The 18,627-nt window shown below is 35.6% G+C and overlaps 1 protein-coding gene and 2 long non-coding RNA genes across 7 annotated transcripts in view; 2 read left to right on the forward strand and 1 right to left on the reverse strand.

Moving 5' to 3' along the window:
• Window positions 1-15,758, forward strand: part of LOC134476395 (uncharacterized) — a 34,207-nt gene extending 18,449 nt beyond the window's left edge. Inside the window, exons 2-4 of the long non-coding RNA XR_010047994.1 lie at window positions 313-393; window positions 799-876; window positions 12,959-15,758. This is a non-coding gene — a long non-coding RNA (uncharacterized LOC134476395). The remainder of the gene's footprint in view (window positions 1-312; window positions 394-798; window positions 877-12,958) is intronic.
• LOC134476396 (uncharacterized) overlaps window positions 1-18,627 on the forward strand; it is a 108,129-nt gene that overhangs the window by 18,664 nt on the left and 70,838 nt on the right. The window lies entirely within an intron of this gene.
• Window positions 3,608-18,627, reverse strand: part of Golm2 (golgi membrane protein 2) — a 104,108-nt gene continuing 89,088 nt past the window's right edge. For 4 of the 5 annotated variants that reach the window (XM_063250137.1, XM_063250136.1, XM_013158802.3 and 1 more), the window contains 2 exons: window positions 12,546-12,713; window positions 3,608-5,884 (listed from right to left, as the gene is read on the reverse strand). In XM_063250137.1, the coding sequence (XP_063106207.1) occupies window positions 5,814-5,884; window positions 12,546-12,713 (239 nt within the window). In that variant the 3' untranslated portion in view covers window positions 3,608-5,813. The remainder of the gene's footprint in view (window positions 5,885-12,545; window positions 12,714-18,627) is intronic. The other variant, XM_003475730.5, reaches the window with a different exon arrangement.

Genomic DNA, 18,627 nt, shown 5'->3' on the forward strand with positions numbered 1-18,627 from the left:
TCTGTCTCCCAAATTCTGCTCTTACAGTATTTCTGTAAATAATACTTTTTAAAACCTCATTTGTGTTGTCTTCTGATTTTTTCACTAATTTCGATTAATTTTAGTCTTCCTTGCCTCATTTAGGAGCTACTGGATTCATTTTTAAAGCCTTGAATTCACAATATAGCCTAGACAGGCCTCCACCTTGTGATGATCTTCTGTCTTAGCTTCCAGAATTCTGGGATTACAGGCATGCATCACTATGCACAAGTTTCTTGTTGTTTTTAAGGTATCTCCAAATAAGTGGTCACTAACAGCTGCCCTGTCTTTCAGTTCTGACAGTCTGTCTTCCCACTGGTTGCTTGTGCTGCCCATATTCTGAATAGAATTTGTAATCTCCTGAATTTCTACTTGGTAACTTTTCATGACTCTAGTTGTTTGTTAAGTTGGTTGTTCATGTGTTATATCATTTTGTTTAACTTAACCAGTTTTTTATGGGTGTCTTCTGCAAACTCACTGATCATTTTGTTTCTTAGATCCATTATCTATATTTTCTTTGACCTCACCAAGTACAGTGTTTCTTTGTATCTCCTCTTATTTTTCAAATAATTAGACTGTGTGTCTTTTTATATTTGCCTCCCACCCCATGGATCATCTTTGGGGGAATTAGTTTTTGGCCACTGTTGCCTTGTCTTCTCATGTTTCTGTTGTTTTTTCCTTCTCATGTCTTGATTTTGTTTGTTGTTGCTTTTTTGAGTTTTGTGGGTAGATTACAGTGGAAGACTCTATTGCTAATATGGAAACCTGTTTCCTTTTCAGTGTCTTCAGTGATCTCTGGGCATGGCCAACTACAAGCTTTGCTTCTGTCCCAAGATCCAACCACCTCTGTGATTAAAGGTGTGCACCACCACATATCTATTACTTTTGAACAAATCCCAAATCCACATCTCTAGGTTTCTTAACATTTCCAACACTGAAGTATATGTGATAGAGACTAGATTCTGTTGTCATCTCTAAAAAGTGCTGATTTTATTTGGTAAGCATTCCAGTAACTGAGTGGCCACCTAAACTTATGTATTTCAATTCCTATCTATGGAAAACTCAAGAAGTTTTCCAAGTCATTAGTGGCAAGATTTCCAGTCTCCTATACAAAAGCAATAGTACCTCAGTTCACTAACTTAATTCGTTGCATGATTCTGGAAAACATGACTGTGTTTGTGTTCATGCAGGAAAGATGGCTATGGTTGTATTGGGCACCCAATGCAGTTTGCAAACAAAAAGAAAATTTTGCTGAGCATTTCTTTTCAAACCAAACTGTTCATAATGAACCAAACTGTTCATTAGTGAACTGAGGTACACTGTAATATCCAGGACTCCATGTTAGACTTCGTTAGGGAAGGTGAGGAATAGGTCTTCTTTTAGAGGAATGGTGATGGCTCTATGGCACCCATGTTAATGTATTTTTTTTTTTTTTGTCTTTTTTCATTTTTATCAGCACCGGGGATTGAACTCACGACTGCCTGCTTGCAAGGCAGGCACTTATGCCGCTGAGCTAAATATCCAGCCCCTATAGGGTTGTGTTTTTTTTTTTTTTTTTTTTTGTCTATATTAATGTATTTTTAAGACAAAGAATGTTAATGTATGAGTTATTTTTTTTCTAAACTAAAACCTCAGTATTCAGGTTTAACTGCATTGTTGGCACTTCACAATAATGATTTGGGGGTTCCAGGAGGATCAAAACCCTCTGCAGAGCTCGAGACTCTGGTGGCTAAGACAAGGAATGTCTCTGGGCAGCTTGTATTTATTTAGTATTCAAGGAAGGGGTTAGAGTGAAAACCACAAGAAACTTGGGAGTGGTACAAGGACTCTGCCAAGTAGTAAATTATGTTTAATTTAGGAGAAATATCTTAGGAGAGCTCCATGTTGCATTTCAGTACAAGATTGAAATGCCTAAAGCTACAGTCTCCATTTAGTTAACTGGAGTTGGAGCCAGGTGTCCTCAGCTGTGACCTTATTTTGCCATTTGAGGTGTCTCTTTTTGGGTGGGCTAGGCCATGCCACAACCCTGCATGTGTGTTCAATTTCTAGTGTCAATGGCTCCCAACAGCAAAGAGGCTAACACCTGTAATCTCAGCTACATAGGAGGTTGAAACAGGATGATGTAATTTCAAGACTAGTCTGAGGAAACTTCGAATTTGTCTCAAAATAAAACAAATCTGGCTGATGATGGACTGTAACTCAGTGGTACAGTGCTTGCCTAGCAGGGGTTCAGTCCCCAGCATGGGAGAGGGTATAAGTAGGGGACAGAGGAAAAAAAAAAAAAAAAAAAAAAAAACTTCTGGAAGTTACAGTTAAGAGTTTGAAAGGGGGAGATAGTCTGAAAGAATGAAGGTAACAAGTAAAGAAAAGCAGAAATGAGAATTGGTGAAACAAAATCCTGCAGCATCCTGTTTTTAATTGTCTTCAAGTCCAAGGGCCTCATACACTTTCTTACATGGATCATTGCTTTGTTGTTGTTGTCAGTCTAAAAAGGAACTGGAGTGGGCTTGATGTGAGTCCTGAGAATTAAAAACTTGGGGGCTGGGAATTTAGCTCAGTGGCATAAGCACCTGCCTTGCAAGCAGGCAGTCATGAGTTCGATCCCTGGTACCGATAAAAATGAAAAAGACAAAAAAAAAAAAATTGATGGCTCCCATGGGATGCTAAGGCTCAATTGGCATTATTTCATTGGAGCCATAGAGCCACACATAGGTAGTAGAAGAATCTAAGGTCAGCAGATACGAGAGCTGTCTCCCACAAGTGTTTTTTAGGAGTGGAGTGGGGTGGGGTCTTGGTTTTTTATAGATTCTCTGTCCTCATATTGTAGCAAATTTTGTTGTTAACATGACTACACAGATAAGAAAAGGCACAATCTTAACATAGGATAAAAAACAAAGCAATATTTTAGAAGTATTTTGAAGTCTTATCTATGTGTTCCTCTGGAGTCATCCTTGCATTTCAAGAGTATTTTATATTGTGCATCTCCATTTTCATGCCATGACCTGAACTTACAAGGCTCTCCCTATGGTGTTCTTTCCTACCTCTCTGATCAGTTTCATTTCTCTCCCCCTTGCTCATTACATCCCAGTCACATAACCTTAATGTTTCTGTTGAGTGAAGACTTGATTATTTGGAAACTTGAAGACCTTAAAACTTTATTTCATTTATTTATTTATGGTACCAGGAATCAAACTTACCGACTGCTCACCAGGCAGGTGCTGTGCTGCTAAGCTGTATCTTTGGTGGGAATTTGTTTTATTTTTAATAGTTCTTTATCATTATTTAAAGTTATCTTGTTCATTTGTTTGCTGGTGCATTGTTTGACCACCCCTACTTGAACAGAACAGACCTAGTCTGTCTTTCATTTCTCTTATTACTTACAAGACTGCTGGGCACACATAAAAGGCATTCAGTACCTGTTGTGTTAATCAGCCCTACAGTGAACAGCCTTCATGTAAAATTTCTCCTTTTCCAGTGCAGCTTAACTTAAAATAGCAACTAAGTTTACTCAAGTTTTAATATTAATATTTAAATCATTTACATAAATGTTATTTAAATAAATGTTAACAGAACCAGCAAAACAGTGAAGTACGTTTAACTTTTAATTTATTAGAACCCAGTAAGTGATGATTTTGAAAGCAGAGTTCCCATCAAATTAACACTTAATTCAGGGCAAAAATACATTTTAAAAACCTAAATCTTAAGGCAGAAGTAAAACATTATAAAAACAGAATGTCGACTATAGTTTGTAGACTGTCTTATTTATTTATTTATTTTTTGTCTTTTTCCTTTTTATCGGTACCGGGGATCAAACCTCACGACAGCCTGCTTGTAAGGCAGGCGCTTATGCCGCTGAGTTAAATCCCCAGCCCCTGAATGTCTTATTTTTAACAGTGTCACATAGTATTTTATAGCACTAAATTGTGTTAATACAGTCAGAAATATTATCCATTGATCCAAAATTTCTTAGTCTTTAAAATGCCTCAGCTGCTAACTGAAGAAATTTTGCTGTGTAAGTAACAGCTGCTATATAATCAAGTGATCACTTTTGATGTCAAACGAACTAAGGCAGATAATTTTATGGTTTTCATTTGTAAAAGTTTTAGAATATTAAATATGAAATATTACTAGGAATATTTTTAGATTTATCTTCCCATGCTAATTCCCAAAGGATATATATCACTTCCCTTAACTCCATTTAAAAACTCCGTGAACTGTTAATACCTATTAATTGTAGGCCCATCCTACTGATAATAAAGGCATACATTATTTACTTTATATGGTAGAAAAAAATTGTACTCAATAACTGCATCTTTTTCTGGTCATTAAATAACTTCAGACTGAAGTAAAAAAATTTTTGCATTTTAACGAATGAACAGTCTATTTCTTTAAGTTTCAATTATAACTGGAACCTGGGGGTGAGAGGCAGGGGGATTTCATGTTAGTCTGTCTGTTTTGTGGTACTGAGGGCCAACTAGGGAAGCGCTCTATACTCAGCGATACTTCTAGCTCAGTATTTCATATTTATAGTGAATTAACAATAGTGCTTCTGAAAAACAGGATTAACAACCTTAAATTTCTTTCATAATCCAACCTTTTGTTTTTAAGACAAGGGGTAAGATGTAAAAGTGCTTTAATCAGAAAAAAAGGATTAGCTTGTCATATAAGTTCCTTACACATTCTACTGAATAGTGTCAAAAATGACAAAATATATTTAAAATAATTTTTTAAGTCTAACAAATATGAGGTTGGTGGTACTTAACTAACACAGTAAGTAATTACAAGGATTCCTTTTTATTACAAACTTTAAGCTATTTTTATAAAACAGCTATAGACCTCATTGTACTTCTATCCTTATTTTTGCATTAATAAAAACTTGTTAAAATTCCTTATGTAGTATTTCTGAAAAAAATCTAGTCAATGAAAATCACTAACACTACAGGAAGGCTTTGAAATATGGATTGCAGATTCATTTCAAAGTAGATTTAGCCCTCTTCAGGACCTGGCATTTAAATCATGAATATCTTTACAATGCAAACTGTGAAAATAAAACTTTAGTCAGTGCTGACTATGATTGAAAAGTACTGGTATTATGGGAAAAAACTGAAAATGCATTCAACAATTTCAAGCTAAGTAAGAGTAAGTGATAAGTATTTGTGTCTTTGAAGGTTATCTTAAATTCCATGAGTCCTCAACTGAAAGCTAATCTGCCAAAACATATCAGCACGTACGTAAAGTAAAAGGAGCAGTAAGGTGATTTTGCACACTTGTTGTAAAGTGTTTGGCATCCAGTTTCCCTTCATTTATGTAGCTATTCTAGGCATAACTCCTTGAAGAGCATAAAAGGAAGGGAACAGAACAGAACACCTGTTAGGCTAACAAGCATATATTAGTGTATAAAACCTTTAAAAAAAACACCTTTTCAGCTGAGTAACTTCTCATTGTGGTTATGGTATGTGCAACATGTAACCTGTACAATGATGTTCTGTTTTCCATTTGTGGAGAAAATTAAGCTTAATAAAATGTGAAATATACATTAGTTTGCTTTAAATGCAAAGATTATCTTTTTGGCTCAACCGTATTATAACCAAAAAAGTCTCTGCTTTGATAATACAATATGAACAGTTCACATATGTACATGAGTACATTCCTGCATTAAAATTTTTCCTTAAATCTACCTCAAGGTATCTTTACAACTGATATAACAGATCTTTACAACAAAAGTTAAAAAATGACACAGTAGAAATGATTCCATTTTACAGCACTTTAGGTTTTGTGAAGTTTTCCTTTAGGATTTAGAGGACATCATTGAAACGCTGCTTTCCATAGTCTGCAGGGTCCATCTGAAGCTCTCGTTCTTCATCATCTGTAAGTAAAATAATTATACATCAAGAAAAATATTTTAAAATCACTAGAGAAATCCAACTTAAAATATTTCTATTATTTTAAACCTTAAGATAATTTTTCTTGTTATTTCTCATCTAATGTAAACAGTGCTCTATTTCTTAGTTGGTTGGCTAAGGAGTAGTAAATCTAACTCTTTTGGAGGGTTACTTAAACAAATCTTTAATGACCAACAGAGATGTAGAGCTGGATATAACATAGAGAGCTAGCAAAACTTTAGGCATCCACAGTGTTGAGGAGTCAATGCCCTTATATACATACGTTACTTCTATGTATATGAAAGTTTAACCCCTTAACTAAGCTTTAATAGATAGAATAGGAACATTTTATGTGTATTTTATGCATTTAGAAAAAAAGTGTTTTCTAATTTTAGGATTAATCTATATTGGTAATATAAAATTAGAAAATAAAAGTCACTCATAATACTAACAATTAACATTGCTGTGAATTTCTTTGCTGGTCTGCAAATATCTTACCCTTGACTTTCTAAATGAAGTATGCTAACTAAAATTTAATGTCTTTTTTTACCACAAAGAAAAAAGAAATATTGGGCTGGGAATATAGCTCAGTGGCACAGTGCCTGCCTGTCAAGTACAAGGCTGAGTTCAATTCCCAGTACAAAAAAAACAAACAAAACAGAAACAAAAAAAAAGAAATACTATATGGCATCATTAGTAAGATCCTCAGAGCTTCTTTGTATAGCTCTATTAAATATATAACTCCAAACAGTGCTCTAGAAATTTGACTTATTTGGTCACTGACAAGTTTTCTTGCCTCCTTGGCTAGCAGCTGTCACTCTGAGCTACTGTCAGTTTAAGCTGCCAACTGTATTCCTTTTCTTCAAAAATCTGCTGTAAACCATCGTTTTGAAATAATAATGCTCTAAACAATTAAAATTATGTTAGAATAACAAAAAGTATTAAATCTCAGCCTGGGAGGACATGGTTTTTCATAAAATTTTTATTTTAGATTTAAAATTTTTTTCTTTCAAAAGTGACAAACAGCCAGAGTACCTGCCTAGCATGCATGAGGCTCTAGATTCAATCCCCAGAATTGGAGGGGAAAAAATTATCAAATAACCCAACATGCTTCTTCCACAACTTCCCTATTGACCTGTTCACAATGGGCTGAACATGCATGACTGACCCATTTCTCTGCTTGTACCACCTGATAAGACTGTCCCATGGCACCTGATAGTCCTGCATGTACCACTGGTAATTCAGCCCAATGGGAACATGTTAAACTTACAAAAATTCTTATGCAGACCTGTAAGAAACCATATTCTTAAACTGTTCGCCTATCTTTAATAATATAATCTATTAGGTATGACAACTTCAAATCTATTATATGTGTAAAAGGTTGAAATTATATCTTTATTCACATTTGGATTTTGTAAACATGCTTTTTTTTTTTTAAAGTTTTTTTGAGACAGGGTCTTGCTATGTGTTCTAGGTTGGTCTTGAACTTTCTAAGTGGCCCTGGTAGCCTTGAACTCACAGCAGTCTTCTTCTCTCAGCCTTTCAAGTGCTGGGATTATAGGCATGTGCCCCCCCTGCCAGTTGTTAATCAATTTCTTATTTAAAAAATTCACTGTATTTAAAAATACTCTCTTTGGCTTTAAAAGGGAAATAACTATGGGCACCCAGGTATGGCAGTTCATACCTGTAATTGCAGCACCAGAGGCTGAGGCAGGTGGATCCTAAGTTTGAAACCAGCCTGGGCAACTTAATGACAGGGACATCCTGTCTCAAAATAAAAAGAAAAAGGCCTAAGGCTGTGGTTTGGCACAAAGGCCCTGGGTTTAATCCCCGGTACTGCGGGAGAGGTGGTGGTGGTGGGATGTTGCTGGCACTTTTCCAGAAAGCTCTCCCTAGAATCCACCTTGTAAGACCTCATATTATGGCTGTAAGGACATCTTTCAAGACATAAGTAATTAGATGGAGATGTAATTACTAATGAGCAGTGGAAATTTTCTATCAGAAAAGTTATTGAAGGAAAAAAATGTTAGTTCTTTGAATTTTTAAATGAATAAATGTAAAGAGAAAATGAGACATAAGCACAGGTCTAGGAATAGAAAAACTGAAACTTGTTCATAATATTTGTTCCAGATACTTAACAAACATGATATATTTCCTAAATGTCTTGGCCTCTAGTTATGTTTTCAGTAGAATAAGAATAACAACTGTTTTTTCCTAGGACAGAATAAAATACTGTACACAAAGGCAGTCTTTACTGCAGAATCCTCTATAAAAAAATTTATGCTCCTCAGCAAAATTTTAATCCACTTATGCCAAAAGTTGCAATTTTACATATTACCTAGAAAAATTCAAGGAACAAGAATTTAAAGAGGAAAATTTTTATTATGTTAATCCTTTCTTGTGGTGTTCCAAAAATGGAACAATAGGTATAAATGGGTTAATGATGCTCTCACATTGTTTTTCAGAATTTCATAGGACTTTTCCATTACAAATTGAGGTATCACTTACATTAACTACAGCCCATTTTCAGTACAACTATTCTACCCAGAATTCAAGTTTCAATCAACAACCTCTTTTATGTATCTGTAAAGCACTATGAAATTACCTGACCAAATTTGATATGGAATAATAAACAGTAAGCATAATTATATGGACTACAATTCTAGTTTATATTATATTATATTTATTTTTGGAGCACTAGGGATTGGACCTACGGCCTTTGCAACGAGTTACATTCCTAGCCCTTTTTTCTTTTCTTCTATTTTTTTGAGACAGGGTCTTGTGATACAGTTCAGGCTGGCCTTGAACTCACTGTGTAGCCCAGGCTGGCCTCAAACTCCCAACAAGCCTCTTGCCTCTCTTTAGAAAGCAGCAAAATCTGTCAGCTAATCAAGGTAAAATTATTACAAAAGGGAAAGATTAAGACATTTATATTTTGTTAAATAATTCCTGTTTCCTCTGAATTCCGTTTGCACAGAAAAACTTCACCAAGCAAGAATTCGAGGCAGTAAGCTCCATAAAGGAAGTACAAGTTAATCCACAGGAATTAAGTATAATTATCTTCTAAATCAGGTAACCCAGACAAAAATTTCTAGATTTGATTTTACTTTTCAAAATTATTTTATTCAGCGAACACTTATGTAGTTCTCACAGTGTGAAAGCTTGCTTTAAGTGCTGAACAAATATTAAATTATAACTTGTATTTCAAATACTGAGTTAGGTTAACTATTTCTGTTTTACAGTTGAGGAAACTGAGGCATAGAAGTTAAGTAATTCGTAAGCTCACAGAGCTAGTATAATGGAGGTAGGATTTCAATCTTAGTAGTTTGATCCAGAATGCAGGCATTTAAGCACAATGCTAAGCTTCCTTCTAAGATATACAAGCAGTGACTGAAAAATACAATTAACAGTTAAATTAAAAGCAAACAAAATACTACAGTAAAAAACCCACTGCAACTAATCCCCCTCCAGGTACTCTCCTTCATTTCAAACACATCACACATTCTGGTCACTTTCTGAAAGTCCTCTTTTGTGAGTGACTTTAGGTGCTACTGTCAAAAACACAGTGACTGCTGCTGCCAAATGTGTCCAGTGGGAAGGCAGACTTGTAAATGCCTTATGGTGCCATCTCCTCCACCTTTACACTGGAGCTGGTACCATAGGACTTCTGGCTCCTCTCCGAAGTCAAAATGACCTTGAACTCCCTGCTGGCAGACATGCTGCCAAACTTCCATTTCACAGTCCAGAAATTTGGAGATAAAGCCAGACTCTTCTTAAAGCAAGAATCTTAACCTGTAGCCACAATCCCTAATCCTAAAGACCTCACAACTTGACAAAAAAAAAAAATTCCATTACTCCAAACAGCAGTAAAAAACTTCTAGCAAGAGAACCCTCATAGTACTTCTCAAATCCATGATTCAGTTTTTCATATCTTTGGCCAGAAAGTTTTCAGGGTTTCAGTAAAGTTTTTTACTCTCTCTCCTGGGTTTGGGAATAGATGTGTTTCAGGCATCCTGAAATCTGAAACATACTTTCCCACAATACTTCAGTTTTATATGTAATAGCTCCACAATAAATATGGGTACAGAATTTTATAACTTAGAAGGACCACCACTCTGATACACAGATGAAGGAGCTGTGGCCCAGAAAGGTCAGGCTACTCCTTGACTGTCAGCCCAGTGGTGTTTACTACTCTATTTAACTGGCTACAAGAGCAAAGCAAACTGGAAACTTGTAACTTCTACATTGGCACAACGAAGAAATGGTATATATATATATATTTGAAATGTTTATATATATATATATATATATATATATATATATATTCTGACGTAAGAGTAAACATTTGAATTGATAAATCAGGAAATAGCCTTAATTCCTGCTCCCCATTTTGTGGAAGTCATATTTATAATTGCATATCCTTTTGTAGTCAGTTTACACAGTCTATCCCTCATTATTTCCTAGAGCTGATATTTTTGCGTCTTTTCTATCCTCTGTGATAAAGAAGTTCCTGATCTGCCCTATCTTCTTGCCACTATGGTCTAATGAACCCCAGGATGAGATAAGAAATATTAAATGGAAACTCTAAGTTCAAGCAAAATTCACTGGTAAATAAAGAAATCTAAACACTAAACACCATCCTCTCTACTCATCTTAGGTCATTCCTTTATATTCCACAGAATCAGTTAGTTGATTTTCTTGTGAAAGGAAATGTAGGACAGCATGAAGGTTCTGGGGACCTGAAGGAGAATGGTATGAGAAAGGGAGAGAAGGCACTGAACATAAACTTACTACTGTGGATAAAACCCATAAAAAGATTCAATTGAAATTTTGTGAAAAAAACTTATTAGCTCTAAGACAGTAAAAAAAAAAAAAAAAAATACAAGGAAGTTATCAAGAATGGCCGAAGTCAACTGCTATAGGAAAACCTTAACATTACCCAACGAGAAAACAGAAAATCCTTTAGGAAAAAAATTGGAGAATATTCAAACTGGAAACCAAGCAAAGTTTTAAAGCCAGAAGTTAAAGGGTTATTGCCCAAATCACAGATAAAAGAACAAAAGCTTGATGGGAAAAGCATAAAATTATGAGTTAATAATATTATGAGCCTTGAATGCAAAGGACTGTGGGAAGGTGAGCACGAAGGCAGGAAAAGATACAAAATAGATGGTAAAACAAATGATTCCTGCCCTCTAAGAGCTTACAGGCTAACTAGCGTATAATATACACATGTGAAAAAGCCTTTTAGTATGATACACAATTGCAAGTAAATATAATCAAAACAAATCACAAAATGAGAAAAAAACTTATTAAAGAGGGTTAAGATTATGAAAAGGATGAAATTTGTCTGATATAACCAAAATGCATTTTAAAAATTCTCATTGATATATTCTTATATAACTCCTAGCACTTATTAATCTTTCTTCTTTCTCTAATAATATTTTTCCAAAAAGTAGGATATACTATTTACCCCTGAGCCACATCCCTATCCCTTTTTATTTTCAGACAGGGTCTTGCTAAATTGCCTAGGCTGCATCAAACTTGCTGTCTTCCTGCCCTGGCCTCCTGAGTAGCTGGGATTATGAGCATGTATCATCATGCCTAACTTCTAGCTTCCTTTTTGATAGAGCACCCTAGATCAAGTGTATTTTCTTCTGAGTTTTGAAAAACAATTTTTATCCTGAACCTAAGTAAAAATTTAATTACTGTAAAAAGAGCTAAGGAAGAAATCAAAACTGTTACAGTGAAAATAATTTTCATGCATCATATTATAAAAATCTTATATATTATACCCTAAAGTCATAATCAACTTTTACAGAAAAATTTTTAAAACTTCACAAATAACTACTGAACAATAGGCAGGCAAAAAACAAACCTAAAAACTTGCAATAAAGCATATATACTCTGCTGTGCGTGCATGGGTGGGGCTGCATGCATACAGGGAGATTCTGAACTTTTATTAAATTAAAAGCTCAGAAGTAACAAGAAAAATGTATTGAATCTGTGTATTAAACATAAAAACAAATCTTTACAAACTTATTACTAAATATAAGTTTTAAGCATCTCTGAAAAATTTTCACAACATTCCTACGCTGTATTAGCTGTGAAATAACTTAAGCTGCAGTATGAGGGAGCTCATTCCTTTTGTGGCTTTCCTCATAACAAAACTGCTGCCTGAACCATACTTTTACTTGTAAGAATGCAGTGTTCTCACATAAGAAACTGGTAATAATTATTTTCTCTTTTTTTTTAATAATTATTTTCTACAAGCATTTGTCTAGAGTTATTCTAAAAATTTCTGAGAATTCTGACTTCTAAATTATATAACAACTTATAAAAAAATTTATTCTTGTGTTGCCAGGAATCAACCTCAGGACCTTGCACTTGCCAGGCAGGTGCTGCACCGCTGAGCTATATATCCCTGGCCTCAGTACCTAAAATTTTTTTAAAAAGTAAAGTTATTGATAGATCTATTTATCATAAAAGCATTCAAAGCAAAACTTAAAAAAAACTGCACTGAACTTCTTTGAATTAATATTAAGATTATGCTACTATAGTATAGGTGGGGTAAATTCTACACAAATTCAATCAAAAATTTAGTGGTGGGTTTCATGGTCACAGCATGGAGGCCAGGCCCACGCTCACCTTGGACGTCTTCCTCTCCACCATCACCATCTTCTTCCTCATTGTAAGCCAGCTCAGCCTGCTTGTCTGCCTCATACTCACCTACGTTACCATCATCCCCATTATAATCCGCCAGTTTAGAGCCATGCTGCGGATCAACAGGGGATTCATTTTCATCAAAGAACCGGCCTGTGAAGTAGGTACAGGATTAATTATAGAATAAAGAGAGGAGAAAAGAAGGGATCTAAACTGAAGGCAGATCAGAGAGTAGACAGGTGAAATCTGGCCACTTTCAGGGTACTGGTTATAAAAAGAAAATATTTCATGAAGGTTATCCCAGAGAGAACAAGAGAGAAAATCCTAAAAATATTGTTTTGTTCTTTCTCTTTCTCCCTCCCTCCCCTGCCCTCCCTCCTTCTTCCTTCCTTTCTGAGGTACTGGAGATTGAACACAAGGCCTCAGCATAAACTAAGCAAGAGCTCTACCACAGCTGTTTCTGCAGACCCCTGCCTCCCTATCCCACCTTTATTTGAGAAACTAAATTGCCCAAATTGGCCTTGAATTGGTGATCTTCTTGCCTCAGCTTACCCAAAAGTTGTGATTACAGAAGCATGCCATCATGCCAGGTTTGAAAATAACTTTTATTTAAGAATTTATCTTTTGTGTAGTACTTGCTACTTAAGATTTGAATGTTTTCTTTTTTCTCTCTGTTTTTGTGAGACAGAATTTCACTATGCAATTCAGGCTGGCCTTGAACTCACTTTGTAGCGCAGGCAGGTTTTGACTCCGTAATCCTCCTGCCTCAGCCTCCTGAGTGCTGGGATTACAGGCGTGTGCCACCACACCCAGCCTTGAGTGCTTTCTTAAAGAAAAGGGCACTAATTTAGTATTTTAGGAGAATAAATTATAACTTAATACAATACACATTTGAAATGTGCAGTCACTTTCCAGAATAATTGTGGAAACTAATCTCCTTATCTCTCTTCCTCCGTAGTAGGGGTTAAGCGCAGGGCTCATTCTGCCTACCAGGCGAGCACTCTACCACCAAGCTGTATGCCTAGCCATTATGAAAAGGTTTAAAAGTTGAGTATTTAAAAATGAGTATTACACAGACTAATATATTTTTGTATACTAAAACAGATTAACACATTTGAGGGCTATCTCAAATTCCTTCATTAATACTGACTTATTGTAATTATGAACTTCCACAGAGGGATGGCAAAGACTAAAAACCAGAATCCCTATTGGTATGTGCTTTGGAAAATCATCCCATCTAATTCTGGTTTATTTCATCCCATTTCCTAAAGTAAATTTTAAGAAACGTCAGTGAAAGCTTGTGAAACTTGATCTACATAACACTGTATTATACATATTCATAACAATTTATCAAGAGGAGCAATAAACTTAAATACTATAGAAAGCTAATAACTAGACATTAAAAATAAAAATGTAAAGTACACTAAGATCACAAATGCAGGTAAAATTCTTTGATATTAAATTTAACTAGCATTGGGGGCTGGGGATTTAGCTCAGTGGCATAAGTACCTGCCTTGCAAGCACGCAGTTGTGAGTTTGATCCCTGGTACCAATAAAAAAAAAATTTAACTAGCATAAAAATAAATTGTTATTTGAATCCCTCCAAAGTGAATAAAATTAACTAAGATATAGGAATTTAAGACTTAAAAATCTTCTGTGATGGGTCTAATATATTTAAAAAATTTAAGTTTCTATAAAACAAAACTTTCCTTAGCTTGGAAAGGAAAATATAAACTGTAAAAATTATGAAGGTACCTATCAGTTCTATAGATGGTTCATCACATCGTCAAAGCAGTATATTTCTAATTGCTGGGTAAAAAGCCAATCAGGAAAATAGTTAAAATGACAAATCCTATTGGGTGTGATGGCACATGCCTGTAACCCTAGCACTCTAGGAGGACAGGCAAGAGGATCCCAAGTTTAAGTCCAGTCTGGGCAAGTCAGTGATTTAACAAGACCGTGTCTCAGTAAAAAAAAAAAGGGCTGGCCATGTAGTTTAGTGAGAAGGCCCCAGGTTTAATCAGTACAAAAACCCCAGAACAAAAAATAGAACAAAACCCAAGAAGTCTTTAACTGTTAAAGGCCGGAGGGTGTGGGAACAGCAAGACTGCAGTAATTGGGACCAATTAAAATCCCATAAAGCTAGAAGATGAGGCAGGAGGACCATGCATTCAAGTCTAGCTTGGTTACATAGCAAGACCCCATCTCAAAAAACAAAATATACAAACATAATTTATTGTAGATCTATTCTAGAATAAACAGAACTCCTATACTCATTTTACAGGGGCACTATTTGAACCAAGGGACAAGGTATATAAAGTTATCTAGAAAAATATTTTTTCCACTCATCCAATATTCACTGATATGTATGATAGATAGTGTGCTACCTGCTGTGATACAAAAATACAGTTACCATCTCTATCACCTGTAACTCAGTGTAGTAAGAGACACAGATATATAAACTATTAGTGATACCATGTGTGCTGTGTACAGAATGGCCGATACAGTGGCATCTAAACATGTTGCAAGTTGTTTTCCACTTGACAGAGTAAATTTGAACTTTATGTAGTAGGCAATAACCAGTTACTATGATTTCTTTTTAAACTTACTGAGAATAGGAACTAATCTGTGGCATCTTTGTTTCTTTTGTTTGATGGTTTCTTTTTTTTCTTTCTTTTTTTTTAAAGACAGGGTCTCACTGTGTAGTCCAGACTGAGCTTGAACTCACTAGTGAAGCCCAGGCTGGACTTAAACTTACGGCAATCCTCCTGTCTCAGGTTCCCAAGTGCTGGTATTACAAGCATGTGCCACCTGGCTGCAGCATCTTATATTGTACAAAATTCAATTGTGCATTTGAAAATTATGTTGACACTGGTGGCTAGCTAAAAATCATTAACTTAAGAGTCCATTAGCAACAAGACAGTTCCATTCAGCACGTTAAACCCAAGAACACAGAGATAAGAAACAACACACCCATTAGCTACTGAAAGTCTCTAATGTCAGACATGGTGGTGCACACCTGAAATCCCAGCATAATAGGGTAATTACTCTGTTACCAAGTTCAAGCCCAGCCTTGGCAATTTAGTAAGATCCTGTCTTAAAATGAAAAAAAGCTGGAGATTTAGCTCAGTGGCATAAGCGCCTGCCTTGCAAGCACGCGGTCGTGAGTTTGATCCTCGGTACCAATAAATAAATAAATAAATAAACTGGCTGGGATGTAACTTGGTATAGGCCTTGGGCTTAATCTCTACTACATCAAAATAAATAAATTCTTAAAACTAAAAAAAAAATATTTGAACAGTATCAAATATGAAAAACTAGTAGTAAGAAATTCTCAATATTTAAATTCCTTTTTTGAGTTAAACTAACAACTCTACTAAATATATGATAAGCACATGGTAGATTTAAAGTAATTTTTCATGTATTTTCCTTCCTTTTATTCTAACTGGTATAATAGGATGGTCCATGATTGTGGACTAGGTTCATATATTCTACATGACCTAAAGTATTAAGCCTCTTTTTTATTTCTCCTAAAACACCACAATAGAACTTCATAAGGAATCCTAGACATTCTGTAAAACAACTCAAATGTCAGACCTCAAACATAAAAAAATAGAAAAAGAAAGGATAACAACAACAATGTTATGGCTTGTATTTAGATGTCCCCCCAAAGCCTCAGGGAGTCCTAAGTGGGGCTTTTCAGAGGTGGCTGCATCTACAGTGTATGCTGCTTTGATCGAAGATGCGATGCTGGGGCTGAGTCATGGGTGCTAGTGTGTGAGTGTTGCCTGCCCTAAGGGTGGACAGCCTGGATAAGATACAAGGGACAGAAAGAACTGTATTCATTGCTTGCCACCTGTCCATTGTCACTTCCTTGCTTACTGCCTTCTGGCCACCATGCTTCGCCATGGACTATTCCTCCTCTGTGATGTCACTCTGCCTGGGAACCAGCTCATTATGAACTGAAACTTTTACAAATTATAAAATAAATAAACTTTTTCTTAATTTGTGGGTGTTGGGTATTTTGTTTCAGCAAAGAGAAGAGTAATTAAGACAAATAGTAACATTCTTCAATCAGGAAAAAGATTGAGGAATTTATTTCATTTCAGTCAAAGAAAGTAGGCTGTAAATTTTAATCCTGTAGTATGAATCAAATGAAACTCTATAATAAAGCATTTTTATTTGCTTTATTAGCTTCTGATTATTTTATGGGCTTTAATTTCTTATTCTACCAAAAACTTTTTATGTGATTCTAATTATCAACCTGAGTAGGTTAAAACCTATCAAGAAAGAAAAGGAATATTTATAGGATGCAACCACCTTTTCATCTACTGGTAGTTGTTATGATTTAGGTCTAAAATGTCCACCAAGGGGACAGAGAACAGGTGAGTGGATTATAGGGGCACAATACTCAGTCCAGTGAGTTCACAGCTGAATGTACTGTTAGAGGTGGGGCCTGGTTGGAGGCGGATCACTTGGGGTTTGATCTGAACGGGCATTTTCTTGTCCTGGCTCTTTTCTTTTCTTTCTGCTTCTGGCCTGCCATGGGTTGAACAGCTTTCCTCCATCAGGCATTTCCGCCTACCATTTCTGTCTGGGAGCCAGTTGACCATGCCTAAGACTAAACCCTCTAAAACCATGAGGCAAAACAAACCCTCGTCCTAATCAAAATTGTGAGTATTGGGATTTTATCTCAGGAAAAGAAATGTGACTGATACACTGTTTATTCTCATTTCATTTATTAATTTGTTCTTTTTTCCCTTCCTCTTACCCTTGTCCATACCTACTGGGTCAGCCTTAGCACTAAGCTGACAGAGCCTGAGGTAGAAAATAATTTGCTAATTTTTTTTTTTTAATTTTGGTCTTTTTCCTTTTTATCAGTACCAAGGATCGAACTCACAACTGCCTGCTTGCAAGGCAGGCGCTTATGCTGCTGAGCTAAATCCCCAGCCCCTAATTTGCTAATTTTTGAGAAGTGATACCAGGTGATATCTTCAGGTGATAGAAAGGTGGTATCTTTCTATCAGGTGATAAATATCTTCAGTATTTCAGGCATACATTAAATATATAAGATGATTATATTAATCCTATATATATTAAATGTGTATATTCCAACTTTAGTGTTCAAGGATTTGTTTGTTTGTTTTGGTACTAGGGATCGAATCCAGGGCCTTTGTAGTAAACTACATTCCCAGGACCCCCTGAACTCTTTTTTTAGAGACGGTCTTGCTAAGGCTTGAACTGTTGATCCTCCTTTGTTAGTGCCCCAAAGTACTGGAATTTATGAATGTGTGACATCACACTGGCTTTAAGTATTTTTTATTTTTTGCAGTGCTGGAGTGTGAACCCAGGGCATTACACATGCCAGGCAAGTGCTCTTCCACTGAGTGATATTCCCAGACTTGATTTTTTTTTTTCTGAAAAAAATTTCACCAAGGTTTTATGTTATCATATTTAAGAATTGACATATTTTTTTTTGTCTTTTTCATTTTTATCGGTATGAGGGATCGAACTCACGACTGCCTGCTAGCAACGCAGGCGCTTATGCCGCTGAGCTAAATCCCCAGCCCCATATTTAAGAATATACCTGCCAGCTACTCAGGACATTGAGGCAAGAGGATCAAAAGTTTAAGGATAGCCTGGACAATTTAGTGAGAACCTACTGAATCTGTTTCAAAATAAAAAATAAAAAGGGTTGGGAGCATGGCTTAGTGGTATAGCATTCCTGGGTTCAATCCTCCATACTTGGAAAAAAAAAAAAAAGACAAGAATACCCAGATTGAAGCAAACTACTTTTTCAAATATTTCATAAAAATTTTTTCTTATTAAATACTGGATATACAGAGAAGTGTAGAGAGTAGAACAAACATCCACGTCCCCATCACCGATAGCTTTATCTTATTTTTACATTTGTGGTTGCTATACCTTTCTACAGCTTTTATTTTTTCGGTACTGGAAATCAAACTTAAGACCTTGCGCTTGCCAGGCAGACATTATGCTGCTGTACTATATCCCCGGCCATGTTCCACCGTTTTTGTTTTTTTGTTTTTTTGGTTTTTTTTTGGTC

The sequence above is a fragment of the Cavia porcellus genome, unplaced genomic scaffold (assembly GCF_034190915.1).
Source record: "Cavia porcellus strain 051 isolate PalLab524CR breed Dunkin Hartley unplaced genomic scaffold, mCavPor4.1 scaffold_6, whole genome shotgun sequence".
Lineage (NCBI taxonomy): Eukaryota > Metazoa > Chordata > Mammalia > Rodentia > Caviidae > Cavia > Cavia porcellus.